This window comes from Macrotis lagotis, chromosome 3 (assembly GCF_037893015.1).
Source record: "Macrotis lagotis isolate mMagLag1 chromosome 3, bilby.v1.9.chrom.fasta, whole genome shotgun sequence".
NCBI lineage: Eukaryota > Metazoa > Chordata > Mammalia > Peramelemorphia > Peramelidae > Macrotis > Macrotis lagotis.
In genome coordinates, this window is record NC_133660.1 from 280,855,413 (window position 1) to 280,868,807 (window position 13,395).

General features: G+C 42.2%; 1 protein-coding gene across 1 annotated transcript in view; it reads right to left on the reverse strand.

The window, feature by feature from the left end:
• Nucleotides 1-12,067: 12,067 nt before the first annotated feature.
• LRP5 (LDL receptor related protein 5) overlaps nucleotides 12,068-13,395 on the reverse strand; it is a 150,760-nt gene continuing 149,432 nt past the window's right edge. The window contains exon 23 of the mRNA XM_074230900.1: nucleotides 12,068-12,522. Within this exon, the coding sequence (XP_074087001.1) occupies nucleotides 12,261-12,522 (262 nt within the window). The 3' untranslated portion in view covers nucleotides 12,068-12,260. The remainder of the gene's footprint in view (nucleotides 12,523-13,395) is intronic.

Here is a 13,395-nt window from a genome sequence, read left to right on the forward strand (position 1 = left end):
CTCAGATAATCACCTCCAAGAGCTGCAGATTACTTCAGGCATGAGATAGGCCTATGCACAGCTAGAGAGAGCGGTCCAGCAAGAAGTCCAACATCACACACAGAGTGTATGAGGGGATACTGAGAACCAGCCTAGAAAGCTGGACAGGATCTAGCGTGAAGTAGCTGAAGTGCCAAACAGAAGAGGGTTTTTGTTTGCTCTGCTATTTTTTTATCCTGGAGGCAACAGGGAGTCATTAGGTCTTCTAGAGCAGGGGAGTGCCCAGAATGCTTGTATTTTAGTCAGATGAGTCTGGAAACTATCAAGTGAAGGATGGACTGAAAGGGTGACCCCAAAACAAAGGGAGATGATGGGCTTTAGAATTTGTTGAGTCCATACAGGTCATCTAGTTGATTGCTCCCATTTTAGAGGAAGAAACTGAGGCCTAGATGAGGTGGGGACTTGCCTAATTGGGGTCACCAAGGTGGCAAGGAGCAAAGTCAAGTTTGGGAAGCCCTCATCTTCAGAATCCAGATCCAGCCTTGCTTGCCAGGCTGAAGCCAAGCAGGCAGCTCATGAGGTTCATGACAGCGAGAGAGAGAGAGAGAGAGAGAGAGAGAGAGAGAGAGAGAGAGAGAGAGAGAGAGAGAGAGAGAGAGAGAATCCTAAAGGGGCCCATAGAAGGCGATTTTCCCTTCTAAGTGCAGTAGGCTGATGGCAGCAGTGGCCCAGCCATGCAGCGTTGAATCAGGGAGCCTGGGATGTGCCCAAGGAAACCTTAAGACCTAGGTGGGCATTTATGCCAGGCCAGGCACTTATTTAGGGAGGAAATTCCCCCCTCAAAGATTTCCTGGACAGATTGTTTCTTTCCTTCTGCTTGCAGGCACCATGACCTGAATGGTGGGATGCCCGAGCTTTGGCGTGTGATCTGTCCCCAGTGAGCTGTGTACCTTAGGTCAGCTTCCTCACCTCTCTGGGCTTCAGTCCTTTGTTGGTGGCCCCATCTATGCAGAAGACTCCCAGAGCCTTCTCTCCAGCCACAGAGCTCCACAACAACCACCACCAATATGATAGACGTCCCCCCATTCCACCCAAACCCGTCCCTCTTCAGAACTTTATTTCTGTATAAGACACTTCAATCCTTTTTCCAGTCTCCCAGGTTTGCAACCTCAAGCCTATATCTGTAATCATTGCAAATCTAATCTTTCCTGAGCAGCACTATCTTGGACAGTCAATTCCCCACGGATAAGTCCACATTGCAGGGTTCCAGAGGTTGGACTGCAGACTTCCTGGAAAGAGATTTCTTGATCCAGCCTCCTGGGAAAGCCAAGTCCATAAGTGACGGTTAGATGAGATAGGGCCACAGTGGATAGAGCACCGGCCCTGGCATCGGGAGGATCTGAGTTCTAATCCAGCCTAATAATTGCCTAGCTGTGTGACTGTGGGCAAGTCACTTAACACCATCATCTTCAGTAAGTAAAATTAAAAAAAAAAAAGATGAGATAGGACTTCCTTGTTCTGAAGGCACTTTAAAGTACCTTCCCTTCTGGAGGGATCCTTGAGCAGAGGGCAATGCCAGCAGCCTTGGGAAGACTGTGCAGGGCTTTGAGGAAAGGCCAAAGGATGTTCCTCAACACAAGTTCAAGTAGCACTCCCTTCTGGGGCAGGTGAGGAGGAGGAGCCAATGAACCATCTGGGTGCCTTATATTTCTGTATTTGGTTATGTGAATCCTTAGGGTTTGGTGCATTTTTAGTAAGGGTGAAATGGATATTATCCTGTAGCCAGTACCTATATTGAGCACTGAGCACTGAGCAGGATTTGGGCACCTCACCTCCAAGTGGGGACACCTTAAAGGTGAGCCTTCTCCAAGTCTTACCTTCAACATTAATCTAGGTACAGCAACGAGCTAAAGGAATAGAAACTGACCCTTAGGGGTTAAGCTGGGAGGGTGGGACCCAGAGGTCTTAGGAGACCCCAGAAGTCATTAAGTAGGCACTTAATAAGATTGGATTGAATTAGATAATTGGCAGTTCTAAAATGCTTTTAAATTTCTAGAAAGGACTTTCCATTGCATAAGTCCAGGGTCTATGTCTTTCCCCTCCTGAAGAAACATCACAGACTTCCTATTATCTTTATTTTAACCCTCAAAGTTTTCATTTATTTATTTCTTAACATTCTTTTCTTTTTAAATTTTGAGTTCCAAATTCCCTCTCTCCCCCCACCCTCCATGACGTACTGTGAAAGCAAGCAAAATTTTATCTATTATACATGTAAAACCATGCAAAACAAATTTCCTTATTAGCCATATTGTAAAATAAAAAAATAAGAAAATTCGACTTCAATTTGCACTTCATCAGCTATCCCTCTAGAGATGGAGAGCATTTTCGCCCCAATAACATCCATATTGGATAAGATAGAGTTCTGTGTCCAAGTTAGCATGTGTGCATATGTATATTTATGTTTATAATCATATGTGTGTATGTATTCTTCCCTGATTGAACCAATTCTGATAAGAACGGGGTTCATGCATTGGCCACCATCTCCCCCACAATTTCTCTTCTACTATAAAAGCTCTTCCTGTGTTCCTCTTTGAAGTGAGGAAAATTTCACCATTCCATCTCTCTCTCTTCCTCTTTCTCACCCCCTCCGTTTTTTGGAGAGTATCCCGATGGAATAGGTCCATGCCTTCTGTCTATATGGGTTGGTTGTTGTCATTTATTCTCAAAGAGGACCAAATGACATCACTACATTGGGGTCAAGGTCCATGTGTCTGATTGTGGTCGATCCAACCAATACAAACTTGGAAGGCTCTGCCCAGAGTGGGCACGGTCGTCCAATGGACATTTGGTGTGGAGGCCTCTCAATTTGCACATCTCACACTTCTTTTGAGCTACTGCAATTCAGATAGAACACTGCACCCTCTTTGATGAGGGCATGCCACGGTCTGTGGCCCTTGGCCAGTGTCTCCCATGTCTCACAACCAGTTACAAAGTTCTTTTTTTGTTTTTTATTTAATTTAAGCTTTTTAAGTTTTAGAAAGATTTTATTTATTTTGGATTTTACAATTTTCCCCCTAATCTTGCTTCCCTCCCCCCCCCCCCCCACAGAAGGCAGTCTGTTAGTCTTTTCCAGTTCCAAAGTTCTTAGGAGGGACCTTAGGTGTCTGTTTCACTTCTTCTGATCTCCATATGGGGGCCTACCTTGTGTGAGTTCTCTGTAAAACTGTCTTTTACGTGTTTGAACGCCATGGCCAACCCATTGGACTCTCTGCGGTAGAGTTTGAACACGTGGCCAGTAAGCTCAAGAAAGGAACTCAGGATCGAGTATCTTATCCCATCAGATGAGCTTCAGAAGCTTCCTAGGACAATTCAAATGGAAGTGATTCATTAACAGTAACCTTGTGAGATGGTCAACTAGGCTGGACTCAGCTCCTTCTGGCAGTTCAGGGATCAAGGACAATCCTAAGAGACTTGCTATGGACAGTGCCACCCATATCCAGAGGAAAAACTATCCAGTCTGAATGCAGAGCAAAGCAGACTAGGTTCCCTTTTTAAGAACTCTTCATGTTTCTCCCTTTTAGTTCTTTTTATTTTTTTTAAGTTTTTATTTTTGCACAGTAATGGGGTTAAGTGACTTGCCCAAGGCCACACAGCTAGGTAATTAAGTGTCTGAGGCTGCATTTGAACTCCTGACTCCAGGGCAGGGACTCTATCCACTGTGCCACTTAACTGCTTTTCCTCATTTGGTTCCAACTCTTCTTTCACAATGACTAATATGGAAATATGTTAAACACAATTGTTCTTATACAACCTGTATCTGAATTTTTGCTGCCATGGGGAGGGTGAGGGAAGGGAGAGTGGTAGAAAAATGCAAACTCAAAAGCTTGCAAAAGGATGAACGCTGACAGCTGTCTTTTCGTGTTATTGAAAAAACAAAATAACATTTTAAAAAATGGAAGTGATTCAGTTTCCTGACATGGCGCTGGTAGACTGTCCAGGTCGTAGAACAATGGTGCCAGCACAACAGCTCTGTAGACCTTCAGTCTGATAGTCAGTCTAATAACCTCTTCTCTCCCACACTTTCTATGGGAGTCTCCCAAATACTGAGCTAGCTCAACCAATGCATGTGTCAACCTCATGGTCAATGTGACCTCCCTGGAAAGGACACTGCCAGGGTAAGTGAACTTGTCCACAGCCCTTACAACTTCTGCATTTGCTGTGATCAATGGTTCCACATGTGGATGATGTGGTAGAACCTGTTTCTTCTTGGTGTTCATTGCTAGACCAGAATTAGCACAAATAGCAGAGTATCAGTCCCCACTTTGTTGCATCTCTGCTTCAGAGGCTGCATTGAGTGTTCAATCATGCACCAATTCTCTCTCTCTGCTTTAGTCTTGGTTTGTAGCCTTTTCAAGTTAAATAATTTACCATCCTGGCAGTGGCTGACATTGATGACATTTTTGGTCCTCATTGAAGGCATCCAACATTATTAATGACCTCTGTCTAATGTAGACTCCTTCTAACTAGCCTATTAATAATAAAGTTCTTAGGAGTTATCTGTATCATCTTCCCATAGAGGAGTATAAACAGTTTTCTTTATTGTGTCCCATATGATTGATCTTTTATGTTTACCTTTTGACATTTCTCTTAAATTTTCTATTTAAAAATCAAATTTTCTCTTCAGCTCTGGTCTTTTCAACAGTAATGTCTGGAGTCCTCTTTCATTGCACATTCATTTTTCCCTCTGAAGGATTTTCTTTGTCTTCCAGAGTATCATAATCCAAGTCTTCTGCTTCTTTAATCCAGAAGCTGCTAAATCTTATATAAATCTTGTTTCTCCATGATATTTGGATTATTTCTTTCTGGCTGCCTGCAGTATTTTTTTTAAGTTTTTGCAAGGCAAATGGGGTTAAGTGGCTTGCCCAAGGCCACACAGCTAGGTAATTAATAAGTGTCTGTGACCGGATTTGAACCCAGGTACTCCTGACTCCAAGGCTGGTGCTTTATCCATTATGCCACCTAGCCGCCCCTGCCTGCAATATTTTCTCCTTGACCTGGGAGATCTGGGATTTGACTATTATATTCCTGGGAGTTTTTATTTTCACATCTCTTTTAGGGTGTGATTGTTGAAATTTTAAATTTAACATCTGAATCTATAATATTTGGGTACTTTTTCTTTATAATTGCTTGAAATTTGATCTCTAGGCTATTTTTTGATCATAGCATTCAGATAGTCCAGTAATTCTTAAATTATCTCTCCCTGACCTATTTTTCAAGTTATTTGCTTTTCCAATGAGATATACATTTTTTCTAATTTTACATTTGATTTTGTTTCATTGTTCTTGATGTCTCATGGAGTCAATAGCTTCCACATGCCCAATTATCATTTATAAAAAATTATTTTCTTCAGTGAGTTTTTGTACCTCCTTTACCATTTGGCCTATTCTCATTTCTTTTCTTTTCTTTTTTCTTTTACTTTTTTTTTTTTTTTGCTTTTTGCAAGGCTATGGGGTTAAGTGACTTGCCCAAGATCACACAGTTACGAGTGAGCATTAAGTATCTGAGACTGAATTTGAACTCGGGTCCTTCTGACTCTAGGGCTGGTGTTCTATCCACTGTACCATCTAACTTCCCCCCATTGTAATATTTAAGGAGACCTTTTTTCTCTGAATTTTATACCCCTTTTACCATTTGACCGATTCTGTATTTTTTTGTGCCTCTTGTACCAAGCTGATAATTCTCTTTTCATAATTTTATTGAATCACTCTCATTTCTTTTCCCAGTTTGTCCTCTAACAATTATATCTTTTGCTTTAATTCTTCCAGAAATTCTTTTTTTTTATTCTTCCAGAAATTCTTAATAGGTTTGGGTCCAATTAGTATTTTTCTTGGAGACTTTGGTTGTAACTGTTTGCACATGATTGTCTTTTTCTGAGTTTATCTCTTGGTTTTCCTTATTAACATAGTAACATTTTTATGATCAAAGTCTATTTTGCTGTTTGCTCATTTTCCTGGACTATTTTTTGACTTTGAACTTTATGGCCAAGATGGACTCTGCTCCTTTGGGTGGGGACACACTGTCCTAAATTTCCGGCTTTTTTGTATTGCTGGCTTCTAAGTTCGCTCTGAGAGTGCTAGTTTTCAGTGCTTTTAAGGTGGTGTGATCTATGAAGAGGTATGGTGACTGCTCTTCTGGTCCACACTCCAAGCTGTACTCAGGAAGGGTCCTTGCTCCCCTGGAGCCACAAATATTAAGGCTTCTCTTGGCCTATGGAACAGTAGCCAGGTCCCCTGCTCTCCTGTAGGTACAAGTTCTGGAACTCCTCTCTGCCTTAGACCTGCAACCAAGACCTCTCTTCCCTGGGACTGACCCATCACAACTGCTCTTGTCCACCCTGGAACTGCACCTGCAGAAAGGTGTATGGGCAGTGGACTCGCTAATCAGCTGTATCCACTGCCAGTGGAGGGTCCCCTCTGACCAGCTGTCAAAGCCCCCACCTTCTCTGGTTGAGAGCTCCCAAAGCTTTCCCCTATCCGAGGGTTATAAACCTCTCTTGTTATCCTCCTAAGTTGTCCTAGGCTGAAAAATGGCCCCCCTCTGATTTTCGATTGGCTTTGCTGTCTCGATTGATTTGGGGAATTATTTTAAAGTTGTTTGGAGGGAAATAGTGGGAGCATTCAGCTGGGTTGTTGGCTTTAATCTGCCATCTTGACTCTCCTCCATCCCACTTAATTCTCCCTATTAGAGAATTATTCACCTATTATAAAAATTTAATTAAAATTTGATTTTTTCTTCAATTACATGAATGCCAAAATGTTCAACATTTGAGTTATTTTTAAATTTGAATTACACATTCTCTTCTTCTCTCCCTCCTCTCCCCTCTTCTTGAGATAGCAAGAAATTCAACATAGATTAAACGTTTGCAGTCTTACAAAAACATTTCCATATTAGCCATGTTTCAGAAGAAAAAAACAGATCAAAAAACAAAAATAAAGTTGTAAAAAAAAAGAATTCAGACTCCATCAGTTCTTTCTCTGGATGTGAATAACAGTTTTTTCATTTTAAGTCTTTTGGAAACTTTTTAGGTCATTGTATTCCTGAGAATAGCTGTCATTCAAGCTGATCATTGTACAATATTGCTATTACCTTGTAGAATGTTCTCCTTGATTTGTTCTTTTCATTTTGCATCAATTCATGTAAATCTACCCAGGTTTTTCTGAAAGCGTCCTGCACATTATTTATTATAGGACAGTATTATTCCTTCACAATCATATACCACATTTTGTTCAGCCATTCCACAATTGATGGTTATTCATTAATTTTCAATTCTTTGCCACCACAAACAGAGCTTCTATAAATATTGTAGCTAAATGGATGGATGGGTGGATGGATGGATACGATAGGTAGATAGATAGATAGATAGATAGATAGATAGATAGATAGATAGATAGATAGATAGATAGATAGTGAGAGACAGACAGATGTGTATATCTGTGTGTGTCCTTTACCTTTTTCTTTGATTTCTTTGGGATACAGACCTAGAAGTGGTCTTACTGGGTCAAAGGGTATGCACAGTTTTATAGCTCTTTGGGTATAATTCCAAATCATTTCCAGAATGGTTGGACTGGTTTACAATTCCACCAATGTTGCATTATTGTCTCTATTTTCCCACATCCCCTCCAACATTTGTCATTTTCCTTTTCTGTCATATTAGTCAATCTAATAGGTGTGAGGTACTATCACAGAATTCTTTTAATTTGCATTTCTCTTATCAATAGACTAAAGAAATTTTTATGTCTACAGATAGCTTAGGTTTCTTCTGAAAACTGCCTGTGCCCATCCTTTGACCATTTATCAACTGGGGAATGATTTGTATTCTTATAAATTTAACTCAATTTTCTCTATATTTAAAATAGGCATCTTTTGACAGTATTTTGCTTTCGTTGTAATCCTGGTTACATTACTTTGTAAAAAATCTTTTTAATTTTATGTAATCAAAATTATTTTGTATTCTGTAATGTTCTCTATCTCTTTCACAAATTCTTCCATTATCCATAGGGCTGACAGGTAAAATATTCATTTTATGCTCCCCTAGTTTGCTTATGATATTGCTCTTTATGTTTAAATCATACAACGTGAGATCTTGGTTGACACCTAGTTTCTGCTAAACTGCTTTTTAGTTTTCCTAAAAATTTTCATCAAATAGTGATTTCTTGTCCCAAAATCTTGAATCTTTGGGTTTGTCAAACCCAAATACTATAGTTCTATTGTTTTTAGAATAACATAGAAACTTCTGTTTGGCATTCACCACTCCATCATCTGACCTCAACTTATCTATCAAGGAAGTGGTCTCATTGCTCATTCATATACTATTCTCCAGTCAAATAGGTCAACTTCCAACCCAACCACACCTGCCCATCCACTGTAACTCTGATTTATGTCTTCCCAAGTGTTCATCACAGGCGGCTCATGCAGTATTGGTGAAATTCTTCCTTGGTTTTCTCAGACCCCATGAGAGTACTAGTGGAGCCCTCTGACTGGGCATCTGTCTTTATTCACCTTTGTCCCATCACCAGCCCATCTTCTCTTCACATCATTCCTGGATAACAGCCCTTTCTCCTATTCATCTTCTCATAGGTTCTATGTTGCACCTGCTCCTATTCACTGCGAATGTCTCCAATGCCTAATCCTCACATCTCTAATTCTTCAGGGGCAGGTTTGATTGCTATGTAGCAACATGGGCAAAATGGTTGTATTTTGAAAATGAACTTTTGCTCTTATGGGAAGCTTGGAGTCAGTAAAAGAGTTTTGCAGTTTTCCAATGGCAGTCCACCCCATCCTCTTCCTCCTTTCTAATTCTAGACACAGCTCAGTATCTACCTGCATTATCTATATGAGAAATCTGTTTCAGATAACACGCCCTGTAGGACAAACATCCATTTAGATACATGTTGAAATCCTGGCAATAGCCATCCTTCATCCACTTGGTCTTTCCTGGACAGATGGCACCAACCTTCTCTGAGGGATTAGCGATTAGTCTCAGAGTCTCTATAATACTTCAGAGTCTGATGAAAACAAAACAATTTAATTCACCAACAAAAAGATCTCAACCTCTCCAGGATAATTCCTTCTGGAGCTGGATGGACTCTGAGCTCTTCCATAACTGTGCAGGTTCCCACACATCTCCTGGTTTCATGCCATAGACGATGATTATGATTAGATCATCAAGTAAGAGATATTTCAGTAGCTACATCTATTGAGGAACCTTGAATTCAGATCCTGATGTAGGAATGCTGTGAAAGAGCCTGGGTTGTTCGCCCCATCCCGATTCCATACTCCATAAGTGCCAACCACAATGGAACTTTATAATCGTCATCTTTCAGTCAAATATGCAACGGTCAAGCGGGCGTCCAGTGTTATAAAATTCTGCTTGTTGTCCACTAATAATTAATACCTATCTTCATTGAGGATGATCTTGATTTGTAAATAGATAATCTCTAAAAAAACTGTGCAAAGCTGGGTAAGTGGGACTATAGGATGGTGGCTATTTTTGCTTTGTTTGTCACCTTTTTTTTTTGGTTTTGTTTTTGTTGGGGGTGTTTTTTAGAGGTAATTGGGATGAAGTGACTTGCCCAGGGTCACACAACTTCTAAATGTCTTGACTCTGGTGCTCTGCCCATGGAGCTGGTTCACAAAGCCAGAACTCCTAGCTTAAAAATGTACAATTTATATCAGATTACTTGCCCTATCAGGGAGGGAGAGGGAAGAGAATGATGAAGGGATAGAATCTGGAAAACAAAGCTTTAAAAAAAAGTAAATGTTAAGAATTATCTTTAACATGTGGTTAGGGGAAAGTAAAATACTATTTAAAAAAGATAAAACCCCAAGCTTAGAGAGGGTCTTCTCAAGTGCTTCACAGAATTTCTCTGTAACCTTGACCTTAGCAGCTGATGTTGGTACAAGAGATGTAATTATTTCCATGATGGCATTTTTGCAAATGTTTGTCATTAGCACTGCAGCTAGTGTGGAACCAATGTCCCATGAAATAAGATTCCCTACAGCTTTGGGGCATGTGTGAAACCCACTCCCCCAACTCCTGTCTTGGCCAACAAAGCAGCATCCTTTCATGAACTGTCATTCCCTTCTTTCATCTGCTTTCATTTATAACAATTGTTAAGGGGTGGCTAGGTGGTGCAGTGGATAGCGCACCTGCCCTGGAGTCAGCAGGACCTGAGTTCAAATCCAGCCTCAGACACTTAATAATTACCTAGCTGTGTGGCCTTGGGCAAGTCACTTAACCCCATTGCCTTGCAAAAACCTAAAAAAAAGAAATCATTAGAATGCTATGATGTGGCTCCTACCTGGACATCCAAGGGTCTCACTCTTACAAGGACCAACCATCAAGTGAGGCTTGTGAATGGATTGAGAACTGTGGGATTCACTGAACCTATTTCTATGTCTAGTGAGGCATCAGGGGCAGTTGCTCAAGCCTGGTGCCATTTTATAGATTTGTTTTTCAAGTAGTTGGGCCAATTTTTTTTTATTTTAGGTTTTTGCAAGGCAATGGGGTTAAGTGGCTTGCCCAAGGCCACACAGCTAGGTCATTAAGTGTCTGAGACTGGATTTGAACCCAGGTACTCCTGATCCCAGGGCTGGTGCTTTATCCACTATGCCATCTAGCCGCCCCCAATGAACTTCCAACAAAATGTGATCAACCTGTTGGATATGATTTCTGATTCAACAAATATTTGTTGAATTAAATTGTAGATAGAATCCAGGTCTGTTTACTACCTGTATGACCTTGGGCACATCCCATCACTTCCTGATGCTGGTTTCCTTCTCTGCAGCACAATGGGCTTGGACTATATAATCTCTAAGAGTGATAATGGCAAAGAATAAATTACATTTGATGTAAGGGAAATTTCTCAAGCCAATAGTGGTGTCCCAAAGCATGATGTGCCCAAGGTTCCAATTCAAGTCTGGGTTGGACTGGGCCAACTCTGACATTGCTTGTGATTCTTAAGTCTTATGGCCTATGCCACCCTCTTCCGTGATTCTGCTGCTTTGTTACTTCCAGCTAGGTGATGCTGTAGTTAGAGCTCCTGGCCTGAAGTCAAGAAGACTCATCTTTCTGAGTTCAGATCTAGCCTCATTGACAAGCTATGCAATTCTGGACAAGTCACTTTACCCTGTTTGCCTCAGTTTCCTCATCTGTTAAATGAGTTAGAGAAGGAAATGGTGAACCATTCCAGTATCTATGCCAAGAAAACCCCATTGGGGGGTAGCTAGATGATGCAGTGGATAGAGTACTGGAGTCCAAATCCGGCCTTAATAATTATTTAACTGTGTGAACCTGGGGCAAGTCACTTAACCCCACTGCTTTGCAACCTCCCCCAAAAAAGTCCTTTTGGGGTCACGAAGAGATGAACACAACTGAAAAACAAATGAACAAAACAATGAGAAGGATTTCACCTTGGACTTCACCAAGTCTAAGCCTGGAAGTTATGGGAAATAGAGATTTCCACATGATTATAACAATAAAATAAAACAACTCAAATACTCTGACATCACATCTTGGCACACCTTCTCTATGGAAAAGAGTCCATGGTCATCTTCTCCCTTGTCTTTAATTGTGGCAGGTCACTGTTTCTCAGTGTTCTTTTCTCAGAAACGTTCAACTGTCGATTTTTCAGAAATGAAACATACACTACAAGGTCAGTGATTAATGCTAAAGGACCTCAATTAAAGAAACATTGGAATACTGAAGAAAACAATTTTCTGACCCTCAGAAAATTACTGGGTTCCTGGGGGGCAGAGAGCTACCCTTGCCAGAACCTTCCCCTTCCAGCTGAGGCTGGTCTACAGGGAATACTCGGTCCTTCGTGCTCTGAGATGTATGACTCTAAGTAACCTATATCCCATAATCCAGTGGGATTCTTTAGTTTGGCCAACAAAGATGGACCCGAACAAGCAGATGACTTGAAACCCATCGTTCCAGGATACATACACGCCACAGGTACGCCGACTCAAGGCTCTGAACCCAAGTCAAGTAGCACAGAAAGAAAGGGAATTAAGTTAAAAAATTAAATTTATAAATATTTTTCCACTGTACAAAGTTTTCACAGCCCTGCCCACCCTGGTATTATTCACATTTTTTGTGTTTTAAAATCCCAACCATATTTATTTATTTTTTAAAATCATAAAATATATTTTTCTTTGTTCATATTTAAAAATATTTACAAGGGGAAGGGGAAGAAGCGAGCCCAGGTGGGGGGCCAAGGTCAGGAGGAGTCCGTGCAGGGTGAGGGTGGGGGTGGGAAGAGATGGAAGTAACTCCGCTCAGTGGCTGGTGATGGTGGGCAGCTCTCTTCAGCTGATAGGTACTGGCTGTGGGGTGTGGGAGGGGGTGGGTAGGGGTCTGAATCTGAGTTCAGATCCATGTAGTATTTGCTGGCCTTCCATCGGCCAGTCGTACAGTCGCTGTCACAGACGTCGGTGCTGCACGGGGTCGTGGGGGGTGCAATCCCTCTGATGATGTATGGCCTGGAAGGGGAAGAGGGAAAACAAAGACGTTAGTGCCAAGAGACCAATGTCCAATTGTCCAGGAGATAAGGCAAGCCCAAGAACCTTGACCTCGGGCAGTAGGAATGCCTGGGCTGGTTCTGGACTCTGGAAGATAGAAGGATGTCCATAGACCCAACAGCAATTGCTTATGGCTCTATATCTGGATGAGTCTCAGTTTCCTTGCCTGTAAAATGGGGATGGTCCTAGAGGCCACTTAGCTCACAGAGTTTGTGAGTGACCTGGGATCAAATCCTGCCCTTGACCCTATGATCCACACGAGCGGGCATCTCATTTCACCTCCCCACTACACTGAGGCACGGGACAAGATGACCCCAGGTCCAGACCCCCATCCCCATGATGAGGTAGTAGCCAAGTATGTGCTGTTTACAGGGCCAGGCCCTCTCTGCACCCAGAGCCTCAGAGGAGGGGTCTGGTCCGGCTCTGGGCCCAGGAGCTCCAGTCTCCTGCTGGCTTCCCGAGGTGGTGGCTGCCCTCTGCCGAGGCTGTTCTCAGGATCTACCACAAGGGGGCACAAGACCACTGCCCTGGACAGCTCCCTGCTTGGGAAGCGCTGGGGATTCCGGGCCGGCAGCCCTGCCCCCTTGTGGTGGGTCCTGGGAACAGTCCTGGGAACAGCCAGGACAACAAGTCCTTTGGGCCGGCTTGGGCGAAGCACCCAGGTCAGTCGATGGGGACCGTGGCAGTAGTAAGGGAGAGTTCCCTGGCCACTACTCAGGCAGTGATAGATGGCAGAGGACACCCCCCCATGAGCTTGTTCATTATTTGTATGGAGCCACTGAAGACTCCCCGGGCCTCAGTTTCCTCTCCTGTAAAAGGGGGAGGTTGTACTAG